At 40.6% G+C, this 13,917-nt stretch overlaps 1 protein-coding gene across 5 annotated transcripts in view; it reads right to left on the bottom strand.

Moving 5' to 3' along the window:
* The window catches only part of robo2 (roundabout, axon guidance receptor, homolog 2 (Drosophila)), a 514,284-nt gene that overhangs the window by 195,893 nt on the left and 304,474 nt on the right, over positions 1 to 13,917 (bottom strand). For all 5 annotated transcript variants that reach the window (XM_053506990.1, XM_053506989.1, XM_053506991.1 and 2 more), the window contains exon 2: positions 5,036 to 5,362. In XM_053506990.1, the coding sequence (XP_053362965.1) occupies positions 5,036 to 5,362 (327 nt within the window). The remainder of the gene's footprint in view (positions 1 to 5,035; positions 5,363 to 13,917) is intronic.

Genomic DNA, 13,917 nt, shown 5'->3' on the forward strand with positions numbered 1-13,917 from the left:
CTACACTAGGTGACCTTTAAAGTTACTGCTCTGATTTTCCACTAGATACATGTGAATGATTCCCGTGACTATCCCTGTTACTATGGAAACGCTGATATAGGAAACTCATCAACACCTTCTGACCAATCAGAGTCCAGAACACAACGCTGTCACACTAGATCTTATTCAGCAGGTCACATGCGCCGTCTGTACGCATGTGAGCGAGATCTAGAGCACTGCCGTCTATGTGTGTGTGTGTGTACGTGTGTGTGTTTATCTACATAATTAGTCTTTATTAAAGTCTTCTAATGCGCAACACACTCGGCCCCACCACAGCTTGTAGACCGAACCTTAAATTTCTTAAATAATTACATTTTCCAACCAGCCGCAAAGCAAACCCGGGGCTAATGACTCGCCTAATTGGTGCAGTCTCGTTTTGGATCGCGTCGACCGTTTCTGCTTATTTATAAAGAAACCAAAAAAGAAAAAAAAAAAAAAAAAAAAAGAAAAATTAAATCGTAAGCCGAGCGCCGTTTCTTTTTTCTCTCGAACCCGGGCACGTCGTCTTCATTGTTAGCCTGGATTTTAAAGGTTGATGTAGGAACACTTGCATTCCTTTACACTCACACTATTAAACAAATCACGAACATACAGTACACACATATACAGTACACACACAAAAAAAAAAATACACACACACAAAACCATGTGCTCAATTATAGCGCCTTATACACATACACACACCTGCGGAGAGACAGGCCAGTCTAATTAACATTTTCCAGGAGTACAGCTGCAACTTGTCTCACACACACCACACACACACACACACACACACACACTTTCTCTCTGTGCCGAGAAATCCGCCACACCGGCAAATTTATTCAACAAGGAGCTCGTTTCCGCCTGACACCCACTTCGAGATGATTTATGAACCTGCTCGTTGACCCAGTTTAGGTTGAAAAGGGAAGGAGAGAGCGCTCCTGACACTCGCTTCCACACTAGATAGGGAGGATACGGAGAGAGAGAGAGAGTGCGGCCTGAGCACAGAGTCACGATCCGGACGCAGAGATTAGGGACGAGACGAAGAGACAATCTGGGAGAGAAAATGAACTAGGGGAAGTCAGTCAGGAGAGATAAGTCCAACAGGAAATAAAGCTCAGGAGGAGGAAAGACGTTTGGGTGGGAAGAAAGAATATTACACGTAGGAATAAAATCGATTCTAAAAGGGAAATTTGATCGTCGAAGATGAGATAGTTGATGGAACTATGACAGATAATAATTTAGAAGATTATTTTTCTATTACAGCAAACCTCAAAGTGTTTTATTCTTTTTATACTACAGCATTATGTATAAATTTTTTTATGAAAAGCAACACTTTAGATTTTTGCTCCACTTATGGTTTATTCCATCGAATGTCCTGTAACATGTCCGAGCATCGTTTTTTTATTTAAACGGCTAAAGGTTTAAACGATGAGTAAAATATTTTCTTATTAGTCGAGTTAAAACAATAGTTTTTTTTCCTTTTTTTTAATTTCTTTTTTTTTTCTTTTTTAATATGCAAATTTAAAAAGTACTCAGTACTCAGTCATGTGACCGGGGCTCGTTATAATATTTAAAGAAGAAACACGGCTCAAAGCAAACATTGAAAAAAAAAAGCAACATTGTCTCCCAGTGGAACAATTTTACAACTTTAGTAACATCTGACTAGGAATAAGCTTTACAGTTATATATTTAGTTATATATTTGGCTAGATTCAAAAATATTTTACCTGCTGTCATTTATTTATTATTAAGACTCCAACAAAAAAATCAACAATAACAATAATCTATATTTCCAAATCTACATATTCCAGACGCTCCTTCCTCCTGGTCCGTACTTAAAGCGACACGCTCGTCTCACTAATCCCGCCGCACCTCCTTCCAATCTGCTTTGATATTAATAATGCAGCGAGCTCCATTCAAAGGCTCTTCTCTTCTCCTCTGGCTGCTCCGCGGCCCACATTGGGCTCCCGCTGACCCGGGCTGCTCCAGCGGTCCACGCAGGACTCCTGCCCTCAATCTGTTACCACATGACTATTCAGAGAACTCACGGGGGTCCTGTAAGAGCGCCAGAGCTGGGGCGCCCGGTGCTGGGCGACACACTTTACTGGAGGTGGGGGAAAAATCAATTCAGTGACGTATCGTGAGTCTTTTGTGTGGGAATTCATTTATCGCTACACTGACTCCAAAATAAATGTTTACTGTATTGTACATTTATATAGGTTTGCATTTGACATGGTATAATGTTGCAGTTCCTCCATCATCCTACAGGGGGTGCACTCTAAATCGTTCACAATTATTCGCTAAGTTTGTTTGGAATTGTAACAAAGAATACAGAATCACAAAACAGAGTAGTTAAGCCTTTATTTTTTCACATATACAGTACTGCACAGTGAAATTCTTTCTCCTAGGTCCTAGCAAGTTTAAGCACAGGGTTGGTCATCGCTCAGGGGTCCAACAGCAAAAGTGTTTACACTCTTGAAAAAAGGACAAGACTAAGGCCTCGTTCACACTGGTGCTAAAATTTTGGATAAACGAACGCGCTCTGAACATCCTAGACGTTTATGTTGCGTTTTGTAATGGCGCTCGATTGACTTCTACACTGCTGTTCGTTTGGCTCTGTTTAACGCCAGCGCTGCAGCCCAAATAGTAGTTTGTGTGTTAACCTGTGGAGGCAGTGTCGGGAACTGGATATGAAAGCCCTTGTCGTTTTATTTGAGGTGCCTCCTTTTAATATGGACCATTTTTCTATATTAGACATCAATCTTCTTGTTATAAAAATTCTCGTAATATGGCGACGTAGAGAGAGAAAAAATCACCGCCGCTACTGAGTTCATCCTCTTCATTTTGCTTTTTTTCCACATTTCCCTATGTATAACATGTAGGGTCATGGGATATATCTAATTCTCCGAGGTGTAAAATGAACGTGAAGAAAACGCACTAGAACGCCAAGAAAAATCAGCATGCAACGTTGTTTTTGACGCCGTATACAGTAAACACACAGCCGGACAAACGCACGTCACCAAATCCCGTGTGAACACTTTCATTGACTCCTATGTGTAGAAAACCCTCGGCGCTTAATCCGCGCTCACCGGACACCACGAACGCCAGAAAAACGCTCGATTTTAACGCCCGTGTAAACAAGGGCTAAAGAAACAAGTCTTTTTTTTAAGCCTTGGTAACCATAGTGTCTTAAAATGAGAATGTTTTCAATTATATTTGTTTCTTTCCCAACGGTGCTGCTTTTTCGTATCATTCTGCTGTACTTCCTGTATCTCTTCATCCTTTCGACAGTCCTGACCTTTAACCTTTTAACCCCGTCGTTATAAAGTGTTCAACACTCCATTTGAAATCTCTTTACCACCACTAGAGTAAGAGAGAGAGAGAAAGGTAGAGCGAGGTAGAGAGGGAGAAGAAGACAGGAGCGGAAAATGGAAAATAAAAGAATAATCGAGAGACTTCATCAATTTTTCATGAATTTTCATTTGGGCAAGGAGACCCCTCTTAAAGCGATCGATAGATCAAGCGGCTGTCACACAGTTAGCACCTGGGGGCTGCTGCCATGGTCACGGAAGAGCTGGGAGAAGATCAGAGGCAGCTTGCCGCGGCAACACACACCCCCTGCCAGCTTCACGCATACATACACGTCCTACAACACACGTGCGCGCGAGTGTACACCCTCTTCCTTTTCCTATTTCCTTTCCCCTGCAGCACTGCTGAGCATCTTCAATTACTGCTGATAATACGGAAATGGAGTCGCTCTCTAAACACTGTGTTTAAAAATCTATGAAAAGAGATAAAAACCTCATAGAAAAAACTTTATCTTTAAAACTCTAAAACGATTCTTTACATGGGGCATGAGGGTGTTACAGCTATGACATCATCATCATCATGAGCTGGGGCGTGGCTTGTTTTGGATTGACAAACCATATGAAATGAATGAAGCGTTGGAGAGAAAGGAAGTGGACCACACGTACGTCCTCCTCCATGTTCGACCAGATTGGTCCAAAGGCACAAACGCAACTCGACATAAATAAGCGTGAACCATAACATCCATCCTTAACTTCTAGATATCGCACCTTGTGTGTTATAGCCGGAAACTCAGAAACCACATAGGAAGACTTGAACGAGATGCGGAACCCTAAAATGGGTTGAGCCATACCTGATAAAACTCCTCCTCTAACTCTAGCTTATGAGAAGCTGTATAAAACTGCATAAAGGATTGTAAAGTTCTTCTAATGCTACTGCATGTTAGACACTCAGGATGAAGACCAATTCTTCAAAGTTCATCCCTGTCCCCAGATCAGCTCCGGTCTGCCAATATTCCTCCCTCTGGACTTCCTGGCAGACAGCCTTCATGTAACCACTAGACCACTCTCTTCTGAGCTCTCATCTGTCTTTCCCTGGCCTCGCCTTTTATTTCCATGAAGCTCGAGACGACAAACCGAAAGGAAGACATGTGGCTCTGGAAAAAGACTGAAATGTCCTTTAAATGCTGCATGTTTCAAAATAACATTGAGAAACTAAGAAACAGTGCGTCTATGGAAAAGAAGTAAGGTTGCCATTATTATTATTTTTTTTTCTTCATTTTACTAAAACCTATCAATTGTAAGACCAGATCATCTACAGTACGTTCAAAAAGCTGAAACAAGCTCTTGCTCGTGGCTTTTCTAACCCTTTACATCCATTTTTATAACTTGTTCTGATGGCTGTCTATTCTAAGACTCTAATTATATGTTATTTCCTGTATTAGGCGCAGACCAAAATTGTATGTCCATGTAATCACACGATTATTGGCCAACTGCAATCTACGTTAAACAACAAAGGAAATAATGTTCCATGGTTGGAACCTCCCTTCTGGCTCCAGACAGACACACACACACACAAACGCACACATACAATCCCACACCCAGTCACTCGACTTTTTGGGTCAGAAATTACCAAAATCAGCCATGATATAATTTTCGATGATGTTATAAAGAAACCAATGTGAGTGCATGTGAAAATCCAGGACTTACATGCCACTTCCAGGGAGGCGTTACGACTCACGGCTTCCCCGAGGTAGTTGCGGGCCACACAGACGTACGCTCCTTCGTCCGGTTTGCTCCGGCGGCCGTGGACTATTTTCAGGAAGAAGAGTGACCCGGTGGGCAGGAGCATGCGGTGGGACCGAGAATCATCTTTGTCTGTCTCGACCCTCTCGCCGTCCTTGTACCACTCCACCGTAGGCGTGGGCCGCCCCTCGGCTTTGCAGTTGAGGGTAGCGGGTTCGCCTTTGGACACGATCAGGTCGGAAGGATGCTCCACGATGCGGGGTGGCGAATCTTCCTGCCGCAGACGAGATCCTGAAAACAAAGACGAGACAGGAGTTCATGTGTTAAACTTCTGAGGTTAAGGTTTTTTTTTAAGTGTTTTTAAAGTATTGACATTTAAGGATTTTAAATAAACTTTACTGTATCAGTGGTGGTTAATTTACCTTGTTACCATAGAAACGATAATGAACCAGAACCGAGCTGACCAATCAGATTTGAGCATTAAACAGGCTGTATATCCTTTCCAAAGTATAATGCTTTCTGTGATAAGCTTCGCGATTAAAGCCATATTGAGTGTAATTTATTTCAAGAGCAGCACTAATCTTTGTCTGGCACAGACTTTAATCCTGTTCTGTTCACAACTTGGCAGTCTTACGTCCCGGCCTATCGTTTTATCTAACGACAATAAAGTGGTTTATATCAAAACCCTTAATATGAAGTACAGTGTTTTCAGTAAAGATCAATATTTACAGTCCTGATGGAAACACAGCCTGAAAATCCCATCCCATGTCCATGCTTCTCTTTATTGCTTGTGTAAAAGCAATGCATTATAAACATGGAGGATCTAACTGAACATTTACAGTTAGTATTTTAAAACAACAGATGTTTAACAGGCTGGTTTGAACCTAATACTCTAAGCTCTGAACCATGCACAGTTAAACAAATATACAACACAACAAGAACAAGAACAACAACAACAACAACAATAATAATAATAATAATAATAATAATAATAATAATAACTTTTTAAACTAGAGTAAAAATAAGAAACACTAAATTATTATACATAAAAATATAAATCAAAACAAAAAAAAAAAAAGTAAAAGTTATGTTTAAAAGGAATGCTTTGTTGTTAAATTATATTACCATAATGTTTTCATAATTCATCTCTTTAAACCGATATTAAGTAATACCGAATTTTCTTGTAAATAATAAATAATAATCCTATATTGTTTTCCAATAGCTAAAATAATAGCTTGGCAACCTTACTAGGTTTATAACTTAAAATGAAAGTTTAATTGCGATTTAATAAAACACCTCCTAGTTTTACTCAAATCCATAAATCCCAGTTCCTCAATCCCAACCGCCTGTCTTTGCCTTGTCAATCCCACCTTTTTTCCCAAATCATTCAGAATCTCAACCTTTTTACCCAGAACCCTAATTCCGGGTGTCCTAGGAGGCCATTTGGGACCTGACCCATATGACAGAGGGCTTCTGAGAGGTTAGCCCCACACTGTGTTAAAATGCTAATCCCCTGAGCCTTCCCCTGCATGGCTCTGCTTGGTGTATGCTTGATACTGGCAGGCTGCGCTACGAGTCTGGTCCTTATGATAATAGCGTGTGGGAGAGCGTGCGGCGCGGGTCTTAATCCCAGAGATAAGGAGGCAAGGGCCACCCTGCATTTACATTACTGAAGTTTGGACGAGCTGGAGACAAAAGCAGGCCCTGATCCCCGAGAAAAATCCCAGCCAAAGACAGGGGCTTAGCCTGATGGGGTAATGCTAGCTTTGCACGCTTCAGTATGATGTGTCTGGTTGTCACAGTTGATGCTATAATGCCCCTTTTTCCAACCTTTCTAAAAAATTTGAATAGTTTAACTCTGAGAAGGAGTTAAAATATAAAGGAGAGGGTCATTGTTTACACTGCAGATATGTGTGTGAAAGTGTTTAGTTCAAGATAAAATGCGACAGAATATTCTCCTTTAAAATAGTTATGCTAACATTCATGCTAGCTGTGTTATTACCATTACATATATAGTTTTGCTAAAAGTTACAAACACTATACATTATTATTACACTATACAAGTCATGCAAGCTACTTCAAGAGAAATTTATAGTTTGTGCTAGCTGTTTTAAGAGCTATTATAGAACTATAATTCAGGCTAAATCTTATAAACGCTATTTATACAGTGTATACATGCTGACTACATATACAGTAGAAGCAATGCTAGCTGTAATAAGAAGGATATACACTCCATCCTAGCTGTGTTGGAAAAGGGTCTACAGTTTATGTTAGCTATGCTAAGCAGAATCTATCGCCAGCATAAATGGCTATTATAAAAGGACATATAGGACATATATGCTATCTGTTGTATATTGATACATCTTAGCTGTTTAATCTGCAGAGTATATAGTTTGTGCTAGCTGCTTAACAACAAACATACTGCACAGTTCATCTGTGCTAGCTATCTTATAAATGGGTTCATGCTAGCTATGTTAAGCAGGCTCTATAATTCATGCTAGCCATGTTAATAAGGCTCATGCTAGCTGTCACAAAAGTTATATAGTTCATACTAGCTTTTTTGAATAAAATATATATCATGCTAACTGTTGTCTCCGTTTCATGCTACTGTAGCTATGTTCAGCAGGATCTATGCATCGTGCTAACTGTGTTATAAAAGATTCATGCTAGCTATGTAATTAAGGTTAATGCTACTGTGTTATATATGAGTTCAGCCATGCAAAGAAGCATCTTTAGCTAGCAGTGTTTAAAGGTTATATGGTTGACGCTAACTGTTATAAAAGTCATTTAATTCATACTAGCTATGCTAAATGCCAGCTGATTAAGGAAGTAGTGTAATAGTTCACATTACCTGTTATAAAAGAATGCTAGCTGTGTTATGAAATATATACAGTGTAATTCATCCTAGCTGTTTTATATTAACTATGCTAGCTGTGATATGCGAAACATCATAGACTCAAGTGCTAGTAGTGGTAAACGAGATGTAGTTCATGCTAGTTGTGAAGGATATATATGGCTCATGGTACAGTAGGTGTGTTCTAAAGGATATATATATAGCTCATGCTATTCATAATAAAGGATATATAGTTCAAAAGAACGCTCGGGGCAAGCTGAGTAAAAGAAACAGGGACGAGTATCTTCCTCAGGGAGCCAGGTGCTGTGCTGACGTTCAGAACTGAAGGTTGAGATTTGTAGAGGAAGCAAAGTACAAACAGGAGGCTTTTTTGTTTAGCAGGCAGATAATAATGCTAGCTAACTGTGTGAATCTGATAACAACAAACAGGACGAGAGAGATACATGGGTGAAAATGTGTACTCTTTCTTTTTCTTGTTTATGACAAAGGTAGTTCGAGTCAAAGAGAGAAAGAGAGAAGGACAGAGCGAATGTGACGGGTGTCTTCCTATTCTAAAGACTCCGTAAGGTCAATTGTCCCCTGTTGTGTTGTATTGACCCCTGGTTTGGAGGAGGTGACTTCTCCACACTCCAACTCGTTTTGGCTAATCCCTGCCATTTCCCTCATTGATTAATGATCAGAGCTCCTGTCTGTTATCTAAGTGGGGCAACTGACAGGAAACAGGCCACTGTGAGACCCAACGACTGTGACAGTGACTAATGGATCATTATCTAATCCTCAAAAAAGCAAGAGCTTCTTTAAAAGGTGTATGTACACGTAATGTATTCTGTTCTCTTCAATGTTTTTACTTAGCGCTATGGTCTATAACTGCGTGTCCAACTCGCAAGTTAGCACATGCTACATCATGACCTTCAGGTCCTGATCAAGCTCACAAGCAAACTCAGAATGGCCTGATTGAACCGGCTTAAGCTCTGTAATAGATTAATCAGATTTGCTCCTATCAGATAACAAAACATGGATCGTTTTTTGGATTGCCCTCCACGACAGGTGCGCTCTTATAAAAAAAATGCCAATGGGATTTCTTCAGATAAGCACTCTGATCTTTTGTTTTACCAGAGAAGGAATAAGATTGAACGCTGATGAAAATCAAACTGAGCAAATCAAGAATAAAGCCCTGACTTTTATTAAACTTCTTTAATAATCACAAACACAGACACAATGCTACCTGATTAAAGCATCTGCTTCACTTATACAGTACAGTGCCGACTTCCTGGCAGAGGTTGTATATAGATGAGGCAAAGACATCAGCACTGGCCACGCAATTCAATTTCGTTCGGTTTAATTTCGTTTAATCCAATTTATATTCCGATCTACATCCTCTAATCACTTAAACCTTGAGCCACCATCTGCCCACTGCTTCTCTACAGGAGGAAGAAAAAAAATGTACTCAGCAGATGCCTTAGTCGGGAAAAAAAGGGAGTAAAAGCAAATGCGTGAGGGATCGACGTGGCTGTGCCAAATGTGCCGTTCTTCTCACCATGTAGATCTGTGAAACAGATTTGTGTATTTTACTGGCATGCCATGCACACATATGCTGTTGCTTTATCTCTTTAAGCCGGGACCTTTGGACATGACACATGAAATCAGTTCGATCTAAAATTATCCACGCACATTAGGCAATCAAGGGTTGTAGTAATGAACGATTCAGGCTTATCTGTAAACAAGCAGAAAAACAGAGAGTTTGATTTTTGTGACTGCACTGACATCACTGGCCTACATGGATAAAAGACTGTGAGAGCGCTTGTGCATGTGGCATTATTAGTTGATGATGCTGACCTGTTGCATGTCAAGCGTGCCTGGAAGATAGAGGTCAGGGCTTAACATTTCTTCATTCATTCATTTATTTTCTATACCGCTTATCCTATACATGGTCGAAAGTTTGGGCACAAGGCATGGTACACCCTGGACAGGGTGCAAATTCATTACATGCACACACCACACACTCGTGGGGAGAACATCGCATGCAAACTACAAGCATGCAGATTCAAGGTGGAATTCAAACCCTTGACCCAAAAGGTTTTCAGGCCACAGTGCTAATCACTAAATCGCTGTGCTGTCTGGGCTCAACATTGCGCATTGACTTCCTACACAACAGTTGATAAAAAGTCCAGCAGAGAACATTTATGCAGATGTATGAGACACTTTGGTCTGTCTGCGCAGTCATACTGTACATCGTTGCAGAACATCAACGTGAAAGCAGCAGAAAAGCCCGAACTATTTACTCCAATAAGGCTAAACGTGATTAAATTAAATCAACAGTTGGCTATTTAGTACATCATCACAGCTTGAAAGCCAGAGGGTTATTCTGTGGAGTCAGATAATTAATTCAATGTCTCAGAGTCAGATCTTTAAATCTAAATCTAAATGCACGTTTAACATGCGGCTGTCCATTGCTAGTCATAGGAGGAGCGCAGACTTAAATTACATTCACTTTATATTATAGCACTGCGGTTTGATACGGGACGGGAGGTGCATCTCTGCCACATTTACGCAGGCATTTAATTAAAATCTTTGACACATAACGTTGTTTAAGACAGCTGTCTAGACAAATTATATTGCATAGATATAGAAGAATTTTCCTAACTCAGCACAAGGACTAGGCAGGTTGACGACTACAGAGGTGTGAGTATGACAGTCAGGATGGTCGAAGCAACAACAACCATGTGACAATGTATTATAGGTGCACAAGCTCTATACCTTCAATCCCATGATCTTCTCTGATGCATGGCGATGTAGCATATCAAACGGAGTAGCCACTGTGCTGTAGATTTCCCTTGGCATGCAACTGGTGGGATCAATCTGCTTCATTCTGCACAAGCACTTTTTCCATCCCCTGGTCTCTTTCTACTTTATGTAAACCCTCTCACCGGTGCCCTCTCCTAATGTGATCATGGGTTGTTGTACAATCAAGGGCTCTCTGTAGCTCAGACGAGTGCACTTCACTCTGGTCCATGCCCGCTCCAATCAAAAAGTCATTACTCCCGTTTAGACCCCTGCTACAGAGCCGCGGGTATTTCACACACTACACACTGTATATCATAAGACAGGACGAACAGGACATTGTGCACCTCTGCATGTAGAAGAAAAAACGGTATCGATTTAGAAAGGAAAAAAGGATTAGCTCCTGTACGTTGAGACAGTGACTCAACAAGCTCAGAATCTCACTGATCACTGATCAGTCAATTCCCACTTACTACTAACTTTTAACTTTTTATATGGTCAGCTTTTCGATTTTAGTATTGTTGGCAATCTAAAAATTGAACCAGATATAGTGGAATAATAAAAAAAAAGTAAAATGTGCCATTATTTTTCTACATAGTTTATGTCCCAATGAGCCTGTGACTGGATAATCCTGTAACAGACGACCCTGAAAAATAGGTTCCTTATAGAGTCGCTAATGTACGAGGGATGGTCAAGTTGCCAAGTTGGTCAATTCCCCAAAACACTGAATGCGATTTACAGAAGACTCCACAGTATGTCAATGAGACACTTAGCCAAAGTAATATATTTGAATGATCAAAGGCCTTTAATGAAGGGGTACACACAATCATCCACAAACACCTTTTGCACATTACAGGAGCTCGGCTGAAACTTATTGCCACATCCGCTGTACAGTCCTGACCTTACTCCATGCCATTTTCACATGTTTGGGCCATTTAAGGAGTTGCTGGGAGGCCAGAATTTTAAACGTGAAGTAGGCAGTCTGATCATGGCTCTGGTAGACTGAGAAAACTTTCTACCTTGATGGTATCCAAGCACTAGTGAAATGCTGGGATGCATTGATGCATTAGTGTAGCAGGGGATTATACAGAGAAATAAAGACAGGTTTTACTCTCAGAACTCTGTTTTGTTATTCGGCACAATCAAAAGTCCCAGTTTGACTTATTCCAGAATGGACACTGATGTGCACAGAAGCGGTCTAACAAATACTTCAAATCATTTGTAAATCAGCTGCTTTGTCTTCTTTTCAACAGCCTCCTGCAGAACCTTGACTTGCTTTGAGGGGAACATTAACCTATGAGATGGCCTATGATCACTCTCATAATGATAGAGGAATCAAAACATCCACTTGTCCTACCTAAAGAGCAGGAACAATGATCCTCTTTTGGACATGTAGTCAAGGACGGCCGACCCTAAAGATCCCTATGACAATCATCCCATATTCATCTCATATTTTTCCTTCCCTTCCAGTACCTCTCGAGGAGACCTAAGAGAAGGACATGGTTTCTATGGTGCACAGAGTCCTCGGGGGGGTCGAGGCTGTAATATAAGGCATTGTTTACGTGCTGGTCAAGGACAATGCTGTCTTTCCAATGGTTCTCCTTGCTCTGCAGCATGCGGAGGGGGAAGGCTAATTTTATCCGCGGTACATCAGGATGTACCATATGCATTTAAAAAGAATGATGAATGGGGGGGGGGGGGGGGGGGGGAGAGGAGAATGCAGAGAATACATAGTGGGAGGTGTGGGAGGATGAATAGTGCTTTGTTTTTGTTTGCTCTTTTACCTCCATATAATCATTAAGGTGTGGATTTATACAGAGTGTCTCTTGTTCAAAGACGCACACACACCATGTGGTTGGTAGCCAAGGCGGTTGCTCTGACTAATCAACAGCCTCGGGTTGCCCTTGTTAAGGTGACTTTTACACCTTGCTAAGCTGGGAGGTTGGTGAAGATTGCGATTGCTCAATGACTTTGTACTTTAACAAAAACCTATTATCTGGGATTGTACACTCATGTTAGGTGGGAAAAGCCAGGCACTACTGGGTATTTTACGTTATTTTGACGTCACTCATAGCATCATAGAAGGAAACCATAGTGAGTGCGCATTTGATGATACATTTTCCTAATGAACACAGAGGAAGGAAAGCCACACCCTACTGGACTAATCAAGATGCTTCCTCATCTAGTATGACAAGATGCTGCTCCACCTTTCCACCCAAACAGAACAATCCCATAGGAATAGATGGATGGGGTCACCGGAGGTTTCTACCAATTATCATTCACAAGGTTGTATTTACAATGTTCAGCAACCTCGTGTACAGACTGTCGGATTATTCCTAATACTCTTTATATCATTAGCCGCCGTTTAGATTGGAGCGCCACTCGAGCTCGCTTTACGCCATATCCAACACCCTGTCAAATAAAGTGTTAATTAAAAACACTAGACGTTTATGGAAATAAGTGAATATAAAACACACCCATACATGGGTGATATTTCAGTCTGGAGCTTGCTATAGAAACACACACTCTGGTCTGGGTTAAGTATATCACACTGACTTAATGAGCTTAAGAAGATCATACAAGGTGTTAATGCATGCTAATAGTATGTTTAAATATTTGCATATTATGTTTTTTGATGAATGCCAAACCCAAGTAAATTCGTAATAATATTATAATAATATACCAAAGATAAAAAAAAGCTAATACTTATTTACAGTAAGCAGGTTCAGTTTCTGATAGGATCATCAAAATGTGTATCCTTAAAAAGACCTCGCTGGTTAAAAAAGCTTAATAATCTAGAGTGGAGACAACAGTTTGCATTGGTTTCTTAAATCTAATAAGTCTGATCTTCAGGTCCTTTCTAGTTAGCATGCACATGTCGTGCGCCTATATTGTCTCGCGCATTTATTATGCTGAGTATCCAGCATATATGAGTTGTATAGAGGAATGACAATAAAAGCCACTTGACTTGACAAGGTCGTTCTCTCATTTGACAGAGCAATCACGCTCTTGAAACTCCTGGCCAGAGATGGCTCTGTAGCATTATTGCTCCGAACAAAAGAACAATTCCTTAGAAGGCTAATCAGAAGCTAGTTCACGTCATAACATCATGCCTCACTGCCTGCACTCCGAGTTTAAAAAGGTTTACTTATTGTTTAAAGGGTAGCCTCAAGCCAAAAACTTTTGTACCTTTGTATCTCATGTATCTGTC

Source organism: Clarias gariepinus, chromosome 11 (genome assembly GCF_024256425.1).
Source record: "Clarias gariepinus isolate MV-2021 ecotype Netherlands chromosome 11, CGAR_prim_01v2, whole genome shotgun sequence".
Lineage (NCBI taxonomy): Eukaryota > Metazoa > Chordata > Actinopteri > Siluriformes > Clariidae > Clarias > Clarias gariepinus.